The sequence below is a fragment of the Azolla caroliniana genome, unplaced genomic scaffold (assembly GCF_043228905.1).
Source record: "Azolla caroliniana isolate FFs.n. ecotype wild unplaced genomic scaffold, voAzoCaro1.0.p SCAF_17, whole genome shotgun sequence".
Taxonomy (NCBI): domain Eukaryota; kingdom Viridiplantae; phylum Streptophyta; class Polypodiopsida; order Salviniales; family Salviniaceae; genus Azolla; species Azolla caroliniana.
In genome coordinates, this window is record NW_028230452.1 from 295,511 (window position 1) to 308,906 (window position 13,396).

Sequence of the window (13,396 nt, forward strand, 5' to 3'; positions counted from 1 at the left end):
CTACTTGGCATCCTAGATACCTAATTGAGCTACCCTTGGGAGTCCATCGGAAATATGAATGTGGAAACCATTGTGGAGCGAAGTCTGATGCACCCAAAAACCCACTAATTAATTCCAATCAATTGATGCACATGAAGCCATACAAATTCATATATTTAATAAACATTTTAAAAGTGCATGCATGAACTGTTAAGCTACGAATTCATAGTTCAACTTAAATTGAACGGTTACCAATTCCTAAATGCACAATCACATCAATTGTTTTAGATTTCTTCTTCACTAGCAACTCACAATATGGTCTATGATGATTTTTACCATGGAATATGTTACGTCAATTGTTTTAGATTTGTCATACACTAACAAATGAACATAGTCTATGTTGGAAGGAATGTAACAATATTACTCATTTATGGGTTTTTAAAAAAAGAAAGTTCTTATGGAGCCTTAATCTATGGGTGAAAGCTTAATCTAAAATGTATGCATGAGATGCTCCTAAAAAGACTATTCAATTCAACATTCTCTCTACTAATATGGTGGGCCTTGTGGCTTATCTAGTCTACATTCAAGATACTGAAATCAATCATGAGAGACCAATCACAACCAGCAACATCATAGTCATATACACATTAATCTCAAAGAATAGTTGGAAGATCCCAAAGTGTCTAAGATATTCATGCATGGTCCTTTGTTGCTTAACCAATATTGCAAAGGATCAATACAGTGTGTTCTATTGATGTTTAAATACTGTGAAGTTACATAAAGGTAAATTCATATCTCACATGTCGATTGCATTCTGAATATGTAGTAAACACGATACAATGTGGAAAAGGTTCAGCTGCTTTTGAAAATTTGAAGCATGACGCTTCTTGCAGCAAGGATTAAAATGTTATCAAACTCGTATCTATAGATACTTGAAACCTCAGAACACAGAATATGTACATCCAAAAGAGAATAGTTGGAAGTCGACACTATATGCCAATGAAACCAACTTCATAAAAAATATGTCATCCAAATATAAGAGCTAAACATTGCTGAATACATCATTCCTCAAATGGTCCTTCTCATGCTTAAAACGATCTATTTGCTCAACAAATATCACCTAACCCAAAAGACAAATCATTCTGTTAACTTTCAAAGTATTTAGTACCAGCTCATCTGGACATCACAAAGCGAGATACAATCAAAACTTGAGTATAAAATTTAACATGAGTTAATGCAACATAGTATTTGCAAGTATTACCTGGTATTTCTGGTGTTGATCCTGAGACAGAGGCTTCAGACACTGCTGACCCGGATGTTGCGATTCCAGATCCTGTTGCTGAAGTTGCTAAAAGGGGAGTGGTTTCTGAAGGAATATCTTTAGCATTCTTACTGTGGGCATCTCTTTTACAAATGGGGCAAAAGGCTTTGCGTGTTGTGAGCCACTGGTCTATACACGAGACGTGAAATTCTGTTAAAAAATCAAGCCCAGAAGGTAAACAACATTTTCTCGACAAAGAAAACCATCAAATTTGGATTATTATTATGCACCTACCATGCCCACAGGGCAATAACCGTACTTTCTCTCCATTCTCATACTCTTCCAAGCAAATCGCACACATGTCACAGCTAGCACTGTCGATCCCACTGTAAACTGAAATACTGAGAGCTTTGAGTTCGCCTTTAGTCAATCGGGCAGATCCATGATTTATATGCTGTGAGCCATTGAGTCGAAGGCGCTGTCTCCGAAGAACAAAAAAAGTTGAAAGAATAGCTGAGACAGCCAGAAGAGTTAGAAACGAGACAGCCATGACCGACCACGCAGTATTTTGGAGAGTAGGCAGCATATATAATCGAGCATCCACATCCCCCACATACTGGAGCAACGTCTGCCCAGCCTCCTTTGATATGAACACTGCAGGTATTTCAATACCATACCCATTACCAGACACTGCAAGAACCAACCAAAACTACAGGCTAAATAAACATCAAATGAGACTTGACTGTCATTTTCACATAAGCATACTAGTGTTTTCCAAGAAACATTTATCACTGCCATCACACTTGCAAGGTCTGAATGAAGTTTATATTGAAGATCACATTGAGCCCTGTATGAGCAAACTCAAAAATTGTATTCAGCGTTCTTTTCAAGGGGTTGTCTCCCTTTTGCCGATTGATGTTCATTATTATACCTGTTATGAGTTTACACATAAGGTGGTCAGAGAAAGGAAGAAAGTCATATTCAGCAGGATGGGCATATGTATAGGACAGGAAAATGCGGATTAATTTGCCAGGCCAATTTCCTTAGGTTTGTGATCATTGTCTTTACTTTCACATTGTGCCAATAGAGCTTATTCTGGGAACGTTTTCCCCAGCGAAGGCAACAATAAATAAGGATAATACAATGGGTGGGATAAACATGGAAATAGAGACCTGATGTTTATTAGCCACATGCCACAGTGGGGAGAGGTGGAAGAAGATCCAGTTAAAAGGGAGGGGGAACATAGTTCCATCTAGAGTGACCAGTTACAGGCTGATAAATGTTGTTCACACCTCAAAATTGCAAAATAAGATATTCAATGACTGGCCTCCAAAGCGACACCAAGAAATACACAAATGCCATCAGAGAAGACTGCATTTTCAGACTCAAAAGGAAGTATTAATACTATGGAAGTCATGTTCGGCTACATATACAAGTTGCTGCGCTGGTGGATGAAGGCAGAAACAATTTAATTGGCATCACCTAATCACTCTTTGCACACCACTGTCACGTGTACATGCAAGCCCCACCCCTCATACGAAGAACCTCACCACAGATAACTGAACAGTGGAAGGCAACCTTCCAAATCTGGATTAACAATTGATCTCATTCAAGCTCTGAACCAGCAATCTTCCTTGTCCAAGATTTCATTCCAAATAAGAGTATCTCTTATCAAGAAATATTTTACGTTCATTTCATCAGTAGGATAATATATCCATAGTGTTTGGCGCATTTAGTGCGGCCTATGGCACTTGATTTATTTTTTACAGAAATTACACTTCTTCTTTCAATGATATCTTATTACAATTTAATTTAGTTGTTTATAACTATTATTAAGAAATAGTTGTTTATGGATTCTGAATCTCCAAATTATGGAAACCCTGCAAATGCATCATGGAAGCATCACAGCATTAAAGCATATATAATCCTTACCAAAGGCTGATATCTTTGCCTAGCTGAGTAAGGACTCTCGTTCAAGACATTCAATTTGTGTTGGTTTAGTGGAATATCTCACCTAGCAGATAATAACTCTAGAGAAACAAATTATACTCCTATCCATTTGGTTAGAAAGGCAAGTTTCTCATATGCATACATGCTATTATAACATTAAAACTCAACGAGACAAATAGGATATGTGCACATCACAGAAATTCAGCATAGTTACAGTTTTGGATTCCTTTCTGCTACCCTTCATTGATGCCATACCAGATGATCTTGTAAGTGATAACTAATACCCATTCCTGGAACAGCTTCAGCCACTATAAAGTAATACAAGTGGATACAGAAGTTGGAAAAGTAAACACTTTTATCACATAAAGGACCATATTTGCAGCCATCACCATGATGCTCAACCAAAAAACTGCATAAGGACAGTTTCAACAATAATTACAGAAATCGTTGACCATTTTCATCCCTGGAGTTATGTGGCTTTTGCATAATAATTTTGCCTTGTTTACTCCAAAGAAAAATAACTCCAGTCTACATGAAGAAATGCTTGGAATAATGTAGAGAAGCTTGAGGATTAAATCCCGTGAAACGTGCTTTTGCAGTAGTCAAATAAATTCTGTTGTGCATATCATCCATAAAGGGGGCATCAACATCAATACCATCAAAGCAGCAGCACTGCGATCTGCTTTTCTCGTGCACCAGAGAGTAAGGAAACGAGATAGAGGTTTATGATAATTAGACATCAATCAGACATCACCTTAAATTTTAGTACCAGAGGAGTATGCAGTAGACATGTTGATGATTAGATAAAAACTGAAGACAATAATCTGTTAAACCTATTTTCTGCTGTTGTATTAGAAATGACGAAACAAAATTTACCTTCTATTACTTCCTACTTTTATTGTCCACTTATCATTCTTTGCCAGAACTTAACAGAAAGACTTCATGCCACTTACTTGTTACAAGGTCACCATCATCCTCATCATTATAGATGATTGCCGCTGCATATCCAGCATCCTGTGCAATTTGCACTTTTGTTACAAAATCACAATCACCACGAGATATCAAGACTAAGGCTGGAAGCACACTGTGTTGAGCGTCATAAGCTTGAAGTGGTACGCATGCATTGGATGGATTTGCTGCAAACAACCACCCAATAATGCCTGTTGGCGGAATTGTTGACCCTGCAGGTAAAACAAAAAAATTCTCTATCATGGTGTAAAAGGAAAATTCATTGACTCAATGTAGAACTAAATTGTAGGTCCGTGTAGCTCAAAATGATTCTAGAATTTCTAGCTTATGTGTGGTTGTGAGTAATTCTTTCCAATATAAGGACACATGGAGATGAAATCGCTTCAGCATACCACTCCTTTTTCTCATCAAACCAAAGGTATAAGCATTGAATAAAACTCTCGTAGCGATCTCAATAATCTTGACATTGAAACAAATGTCTTCTCTATCATGGTCTAAAAGGAAAATTCTTTGACTCGATGTAGAACTAAATTGTCGCTCCATGTAGCTCAAAATGGTTCTAGAATTTCTTGCTTATGTGTGGTTGTGAATAATTCTTTCCAATATGAGGACGCATGGAGACAAATCACTTCAGCGTACCAATCCTTTTTTCTCATCAAACCGATGGTATAAGCATTGAATAAAACTCTTGTGGCAATCTCAATATTCTGATTACTCCAGCGTCTGTACTCCAAATCTCTGAAATGTGGTGTCTAGTATCATCTTATACGGCCATCCACCAAAATAATTACATCTAGACTCTACTCACAATTGGTAACATCAGAACTTACCAGATTTCAACCGTTGGACAAAATGCAACTTCGAAGATTTTATAATGCAGTTGAGCAAAATTTCCTCTTAAACTCAGGAGTCACAATAGACATTCTCCTATTGGGTAGAAGAAAGTAACCAGCATTAAATTTTGAAAGCCAAACCAATACACCACAGGAAGTCCTTGAGTAAATTTAGTGTTTTTCAGCTTGCATAAATATTACATATTTAACATTTTTCAGCTTGCATAATATTTTACATATATACTGTTCTTTCGCTCGCACAATATTACTTATTTAGCGTTCTTCAGATCCATAATATTACATTTTTAGTGTTCTACTGTTTTATACTGTCTATATCTAATAGAGCACACCTTTTCCTAGGTTAATCTTATCATCCAATTCCTGTCTTTAAGAGTGTCGTGAAAAATCATGATCCATAACTTTACGAATCCCAGATAAATTACGTTTATAAATCATGTTCCGGAACATAATAAATTAGAAATTTCTGACTGGAATTGAGCATCATTAAGCTCACTACTTGGCTATTTCGATATCCTAAGCTATGTCAAATATGTTTACTTTCCTAGACTGAAAATTTAGGCTCAAAATAAATAGAAATGCCAAGCTAAAAGGCATCATGATGAAGCCAAATTGGGCACCATAACATTAGAAATGCCCAAGGCAGGCCAACTAAATGAGATATGAACAACGCATGTTCTCGCACCTCATCACTGACACATCCCACAAAAATATTTGAGTTCACAAATCTATACCAGGAGAATGAAGAAGGGCATAAATTAAGGCAAGGTTTTACATTAAACTTCGCCTTTTATAAAGTCTCAAATTCGAATGTGAAATCGTCAATATTTCTCCAAATTATCTATACTTACTTTCTTATGAATGTTTTTTTGCAACCTTGGGTGATAGTTGGCTTGATTAAGAGCTTTAAATGCTCTTTGCATCCCATGATGGGTTTCACATTGAAGCACTAGTATGGAGACATTTCTGTGGCTTCTACTTTTGCAAACTTGGGTGATTGCATGCTTTATTAGAAGCCCAAAATCTTTTTCAGAAAGGGGAAATGTCGTTTTGAAGCTTAAATGCATGGATTTAGCCCAAAAGTGTTCTAAATTTAACATTTCTTTGAGTTTCATTTATTGCCACCCCGAGCTATTGTAGTTTTTGTTAGAAGCCCAAAATGTGTTGCATTAAAATGTGAACTTTGCTTTGGCTGCCATTTTTGCAACCTTGGTCGATTGCAAACTTCATTTGAACCCCAAAAAGATTTCAAATTTAAACAACGAAATGAAGGCATTTTCTTTCTAGCTTTATTTGTGCGGCCTTGACAATTGTATGGTTCAAATGAAGCCCAAAAGGGGTTTTAATTTTAGCTTCTACAAAATTTCAATTTTGAAACCTTGTGGTAATTATAGGCTTGATTTGAAGAGCAAAATTGTGGGTAATCACCATAAATCAATGCAGTAAAAGTGTAAAATGGATCCCCTAAGGTTGATGAAAGAAGAAGGAGAATGAAATCATGAGAGACATACCAAAGGTTGCTTCGATATCAGGAAAGGGGATGGAGTCGTTGTGAGAAGTTATGAGGACGACAGTGGAATTCACCCTTCCCAGAAGAAGAGTTAAGAGGACAATGAGGAGGGCAGCAAAGCTCACCATCAACTCTCTGCGGCTCACGACCGCCCATGATGACCACCACCACCCCCAACTCCCTCCACTTGGCTCATCTGAGGTCGGCATACACTCAAACTCTCTCTCTCTCCCTCTCTCTCTCTCTCTCTGTACGCTCATGTAAAGGGCGAATGAGATCTCCGTGTAGATAGCTGAGCAATTCCCGTGTGAACGGCATTTTAGGTTTTTTCCTGCAAGGGGGAGGAGGGTGGGTCATATAGGATTCACCAAAGGAATTCTGGGCCAAACAAAGGCCTTTCTTTGTTCCCACTAGATGAGGAGGATGGCTATTGTGTGTGTGTGTGTGTGTGTGTGTGTGTGTGTGTGTGTGTGTGTGTGTGTGTGTGTGTGTGTGTGTGTGTGTATTCCCGTGTGAACGAATGGTAATTTAGGTTTTTTCTACAAGGGGGAGGAGGATGGAGCATAGATGATTCACCAAAGGAATTCTAAGCCAAAAAGGGCTTGTCTTTGTTCCCACTAGATGAGGAGGATGGCTATTGCAACAACGTCAAACCTCTTGGACTCAATCCATAGGCATACGAGACTCTTGGAGCTTAGATTCTGGCCATTATAAAAGGAAACGTTGGGATTCCACATTCGTGTGTAAGCATATTGTTAGGTAGGTTGCGTAGATGACATAGAACCTCCTTGTTTCGTTATCGGTGTATGAGGGTATACATGTGCTATGCCATCATAGGACATAGTTTATTTATGGTTTGTTGTTAAGAAATACAGAGATCTTGGTAGTTAGGTTGTGTTCACAAGCTCGTGATCTTGAGGCTCTACAGTTCACAAGATGAGGATATCAATGCTCCAAGGTTCACAAGAGGAGGATGTCAACCATCTTCGTTTTTCTATTTAAGTGTCTACATATACTTTAGCTAGTTTGTGTCAACATTGGAGAGCATCAAAGGTTGTGTCGTTAGGATTTGTGAGTATGAATACCGTTAGTTTGAAGCTCACGTAGAGAAGATTGATGCTCTTGAGTTCACAACAGGGACACTATAATTCATGGATTCACTAGAGGACATTAAAGCTATTTGGTTCCATGTGTTGTATATAGTGCGCATAAACCGTTTTTAGCTATCGACTCTAAATATATGTGGCAATGGTTCCATCAAAGCCAATAGGTCTCGAGTTGCCTCACATGGTGATGATTGGCTAACATCTATGACGTATTACATCATCCTTTTCTAGACGAGGCTAACATCTATGTGCACCCAATGGTTTTCTTGTAATGTCTACATCCATATGTTTTAATATGTATGCTCATAAATATGCACTCTTCTTACATACATTGAGGGTCCTTTCACTTGAAATAGGTTGTGTTGAAAACAAATAAAGTATGGGTGGCTTCATAAGAGAACAATGTCATCACAAACTTGAAATTGATGTCTTTCTTTGGTTCAGTGGATGCATTTAGAATCGCACATGCACTCAAAACCACCATTATAATGAATTATGTTCCAACAACTGACACATGTTGCACCTTTCGATATGGTTGTCAACCTCTGATATGTGGACACGTTTAGTTCACCTATGCACGTTGTTGTTTGATGTGAACACATTGTTATGAATGTGCATTAGTATTCGTTTCGTGAATGGGCTATTGTCATTGTGCAATGTACCGAGCATATTCATCAACCTCCTATTTGTGCACATGTTTAGTTCACCTATGCACATTGTTGTTTCATGTGAACACGTTGTTATGAATGTTCATCGGTCTTTGTTTTGTGAATGGGCTAATGTTGTCATGCAATGTATCAAGCCTATTAATCAAACTAAACTTGAGATATTACATTCTTGTAAATGTGCATTGTGAACAGGACAATCTAATGTAAAACAAATTGTGTCTCGTGAACACGGGAAGGTCACATGTTACACGTGTCTCTTCTCATTGAACAACGATGTGCATAATCTATTTTCTAATGCGCATTTAGTGTAGTATACATGCAATTGGATCAACGACCCGACACTTATAGTTGGGGTAGTGGTTAGGTCCCTTACCCCAAAATGCACAATGAAGTTTGAATTGGCAAGTCAAAGATATTTAATAAAGGAAAAACCAAAACTAATTTTATCATATAGGGGGATGAGGCAAGGCATAATAAAGTTGGTGGGGTGTGGTGGGGGGGGAGGAGTAGAGTTATGTCTAATTACGGTAGAGACAAGGACGTTGACTATGGCGATGAAGAGTAGGGAGAAGAGGAGTTTACGAGGAAAACAAAAATAAAGGACGGGGTGTGGATTATCCCCAGATTATGATGGAAACATACATTGAAAGGGGGGGGGGGGGATGAAACAAAGAATACTATAGGATCTGGGAAGACAAGTAGGAAGATGATAAAGGTGAGAAAGGAGATAATGTGTTTGATGAGATATAAACATCATACAATTAGGGAGGAGAGGGGTAGAAACAAGTGACGCGTGGTGGGAGTTTCTTAGTGTATCACCGAGGTTTGGTCCATGTGTTGTTTCCATGGGGGTGAAGATGTTCCTTTGTGACCCACCACTTGTTAATTTATGTAAGTGAGTACCGACTATTTAGTTGCTGACGTTTGTTTAGAGCTTATCAAAGTATATTTGGTTGTCCTTGTGGTTATGGTGAGGTCATTGACATTTGGTATGATCATGAGAAAAGCTCTCCACACAAAACGGAGGATAATCCAACACTGCAAATCATAACAACCACTTTATGATTTTAATACTCAACATTGAGAAATTTAAAGTGTTGTTGGTCGATGCCCAAGCTTATATCTAGACACTCGTGCCAAAGAAAGTGAGATTTGGCATCATAGCGACGCGCGCATAACAACAAAAGAGAATATCTTACTTGAGTTGTGTCAACATAGAAGAAACAAAGAAAATGTCATCTTGAAATCCCCTACACGTGACAACATTAAGCAAAATATGTCACTTTCGAATGCCTCTCATATGATGACATTAGGCATGTTTTTCAAGGGTTCATACAAGGTTATAGTAGCTTTTAAGAACTCTCATCAAGGGAAAGCCATTGTTGATAATTGTAGGCATGCTCTTTACTCAATGGAACATGATACACCCCCAAATAGTGGAATTTGGAAGTATTGGCTTTTCATTTCCAAATTCTATTTTTTATTTTATTGTTTTCAAATCCCCCACCTATAGAGTTGGGGGGAGTGCTTGATCATATTGGTCATTTGGAATCTGGATCATTTTGTCCCTTGTATATGTTAATTAATCACCCCCCCCCCCCCCTTCTCTCTCTCTAATGGCATGTTATCAATGAACTCAATATTTTTCGCTCAAAACCATTCATTTCCATGTACTTGGAATTTGGGTTAAGAAATGTGTCGTTACAACCATTGTGATAGCTACATATCCTTCATTCCTTCATTGTTGTCACCATGATGTGTTTGGATCAACAACCCGACACTTATATGTGGACTAATGACCAAGTGTCCCGTCCCAAAAATGCTTAATGAAGTTTCCAATTTCAAGTCGATGGCATCTCATAGAAAGATAAAACGAAACCAATTGAAACAAAGCTCCGAGGAATTTGTGGCATTCCATACATGAATGGGTGAATGAGGGAGGCAAACATTTCCGGGAATCCAACAATTTAGATTATGTGGGATGGACCACATTTTTCCCAAAAGCTAACCAAGTAAAGTGATATATGTACATACAGCATCCGGGCCACGTTTATAGTTTCAGAATAAGTAGGGTTCAGATTTATACAGTTCTTCTCATTCATATGTAGCTAGCTAGCGAGCGCTATGGACCAAAACAACCCTGCCTTTTAAGGTCACCTCTCTGAGCAGTACACGAGAAAAATACCTAATCTCTGTCATCTCCCCTCCCTCCTCCCCCCCTCTCTCTCTGCGCAAAGATGTCAACAACAGATTTTAATGGAGACACAACAGCTCCATTCTTTGGATTCCTCGGAGCGGCAGCCGCACTTGTCTTCTCATGTACAGTCTCTTTTTCTGTGTCTGGATTATATTATATGCTTCTGGATTCAATCACTGATTTGAAATTAGAAAAGTTTGATTATGATGTTTTATGAATATATCAGACATAGATTTAAGCGTAATCGTTTCATATTCTGTAGAGCATTTAGGGTTTCTGAAAAATCAAGTTTTTTAGTTTATAACCCTAATTGTGTGCAATCGATGGAGAATGATGCTGTTATATCGATCTAATAAGCATAGATATAGACAGTGGATTCAATTGCTTTGTGCGTAGAGCATTCAGGGTTGTCATAAATTCTTAACTTGCGAGATCAGATTGAAGACACTAACTATGTGCAAATGATGGATGCTGAAGTTCATGGACAATCTTGTGGTCGTAGACCTGAATTCAATCACCGAGTAATGTTTAAAGGAAGCATTTCTTACCTTACAATATTGGATGTATGATCCTAATTATGTGCACTTGATGGTGATATGCTATCATATACTTGACACAAACCTGGATTCAACAACCGTGCAATCTGTGAAGCATTTACAGTTTCCAGAAAGTGATTTCATAACTTAAAACATCCGAGTGCACACTGAGATTATGTGCTCTGGTTAATATGAATGTTGCGATTGAAGATAAATGGATGTTAAGCATCTATTATACCTTGATTCCAACTCACTGATAATGGGAATAATGTGTTAAGCATCTATTAGAAATAGGCTCGATCCAATCACTGCAAAATCACTCTGAGGAAGCCATCAGACATATATTATTATCTAATAGGATCATATTTTAAGACCTAATTTATGAACTTTGTGTGATATGGAACTGATGATGATATAATATGCGTTTATTAGACACACTTCATGTTTTCTATACCTTCAACCGAATGACGACGATGATGCTGTAGACAGAGCAATGATTTATAGAACACAATCTTATGTTTTCTACATCTACAAATACAAGATGATGATGATGTGACGTGCATGTATCAGGCACATGCATGCTATATTTTCCACGTCTATAAATAAATGATGATGAAGATGTGGCAAGCATCTATTAGCTACATGTTTGCTCTGATGCTTTCCACATCTACATGAATGACGGCAACGACGATGATGATGTGGGATGCGTCAATGAAGCACATAGTCTATCACATGTTTTCTCCATCTGGAAATGAACAGTGATGATGGTGTGATATGCATCTCTTAGATACATGATTGGGATCAAGTTTTGAACATGTGCAAGTGATTGATGATGGTGTGGTATGCATCATACGCTGGTTTCATTTTTTCTACCCCTCAAATGAATGATAATAATACTGCGGTAAGCACATATCTAGCAGGCACATTCTTGGTTCTTATATTTCTACATCTGCAACCAAATGGTGGTGCAAATTTGGTTTTGCATCTATTAGACACATACTCGATTCTTTTGTTTTCTACATCTGCAAACTGAATGATGATAATGATGGTTGTGTAAGGTATGGGTGCTGCATATGGAACTGCTAAAAGTGGTGTTGGTGTGGCCTCCATGGGTGTGATGAGGCCTGAATTGGTTATGAAGTCAATTGTTCCAGTAGTTATGGCTGGTGTGCTGGGTATCTACGGATTGATCATAGCTGTCATAATTAGTACAGGAATCAACCCAAAGAGCACAGCTTACTATTTATTTGATGGTTATGCACATCTTTCATCTGGGCTCGCTTGTGGTTTAGCTGGCCTTTCAGCTGGAATGGCTATTGGCATTGTTGGCGATGCTGGTGTCAGGTAACTATGCTATTTTCTCTTTGAAAAAAAGGGGCATTTAGTTAACATTATGGTTATTTTGCTATCTCTTTCAGGAACAGACAATTTAATAATAAAGGAAAATGTGCATTATAATCTTGACATCATCTCTTGAAAAGAGAACCACTCAGTAGTGTGCATCATTGCCATACTATCATCTCTTGAAGAAAGGACTATTTATTGTGCATTATAGATATGTTATTCTCTCTCTAAAGAGGCGAATGTCTTCATGTGCATTTTAGCTATGTCTAACTTATTGAAGAATCAACTGTTTTATCTGCAGTTTTGTGCTTACACTTCCCCAAATTGAATGCTTTTGTCTTTTGTTTCTTGCAGGGCAAATGCACAGCAACCAAAACTATTCGTTGGCATGATTCTCATCCTTATTTTTGCCGAGGCTCTTGCGCTGTATGGCTTGATTGTGGGAATTATTCTTTCTTCTCGTGCAGGTCAGTCAAGGGAGTGATCTTGCCCTTTTGGCTGCCTGTAAGTGCTCCATTTTTGGATTCAGCAGAATGTCATATTCCCTGTTTCATAGAACTGATGGTCTTTATGAAACTCCATATGGGACAATAACATGGAGTCTGACATTAAGATTGGAATTTCTTTTTTCTTCTAAATTGAATTTGTAGTGATTTTGATTGTTTTTACACATAGCAAATTTGCAGTACCATGTAATTTAATGGTTAATGATTTGAGGAGGAACATGATTATATGATTGCTGCTCTCATTTGCTGTGCGCTTGTTATTTGCCATTTTATTTTGTCTGCATGTTTGCAAGTGGAATCACTTACAACTTTGCAATTTCTAGATTGTTTTGCAGCTCGATTTTGCCTTTACTTTACCTTCAGGCTTCCATGGATGTCCATTAATAAGACTAGGTGATGTTATAGTAGCAGATGGTGTAGAGCTCACAAATAGTATTTGCACACACCTCTCATAGATAGGTTCATAATACTCCCATAACGCCAGGGACGGAATATGGGCATGTAGAATCACATAGTTGC

At 37.9% G+C, this 13,396-nt stretch overlaps 2 protein-coding genes across 2 annotated transcripts; one reads left to right on the top strand and one right to left on the bottom strand.

Annotated features, from left to right (window-relative positions):
• Positions 1-702: 702 nt before the first annotated feature.
• On the bottom strand, positions 703-6,850 carry LOC147852589 (receptor homology region, transmembrane domain- and RING domain-containing protein 6-like). The gene is made up of 5 exons (XM_087333252.1): positions 6,522-6,850; positions 4,144-4,371; positions 1,535-1,930; positions 1,241-1,450; positions 703-1,099 (listed from the first exon to the last, which is right to left on the bottom strand). Exons 1-5 carry the CDS (start codon positions 6,778-6,780, stop codon positions 1,086-1,088), a joined length of 1,107 nt encoding a protein of 368 aa, XP_087189378.1. The 5' UTR covers positions 6,781-6,850; the 3' UTR covers positions 703-1,085.
• A 3,568-nt stretch (positions 6,851-10,418) lies between these two features.
• LOC147852590 (V-type proton ATPase subunit c1-like) lies at positions 10,419-13,107 on the top strand. Its single transcript, XM_087333213.1, has 3 exons — positions 10,419-10,613; positions 12,086-12,371; positions 12,726-13,107. Exons 1-3 carry the CDS (start codon positions 10,532-10,534, stop codon positions 12,853-12,855), a joined length of 498 nt encoding a protein of 165 aa, XP_087189339.1. The 5' UTR covers positions 10,419-10,531; the 3' UTR covers positions 12,856-13,107.
• The last annotated feature ends 289 nt before the right edge of the window (positions 13,108-13,396 follow it).

Bases quoted from the DNA above. Each gene is read 5' to 3' on its own strand.
- LOC147852589 (XM_087333252.1), bottom strand. From the start codon at position 6,780: ATGAGCGTACAGAGAGAGAGAGAGAGAGGGAGAGAGAGAGAGTTTGAG. The intron at 4,372-6,521 runs GTATGTCTCTCA...TTTTACCTGCAG, and splicing joins TGATATCGAAGCAACCTTTG to GGTCAACAATTCCGCCAACA. The intron at 1,451-1,534 runs GTAGGTGCATAA...ATTTTTTAACAG, and splicing joins GTTATTGCCCTGTGGGCATG to AATTTCACGTCTCGTGTATA.
- LOC147852590 (XM_087333213.1), top strand. From the start codon at position 10,532: ATGTCAACAACAGATTTTAATGGAGACACAACAGCTCCATTCTTTGGA. The intron at 10,614-12,085 runs GTACAGTCTCTT...TGGTTGTGTAAG, and splicing joins AGCCGCACTTGTCTTCTCAT to GTATGGGTGCTGCATATGGA. The intron at 12,372-12,725 runs GTAACTATGCTA...TGTTTCTTGCAG, and splicing joins GTTGGCGATGCTGGTGTCAG to GGCAAATGCACAGCAACCAA.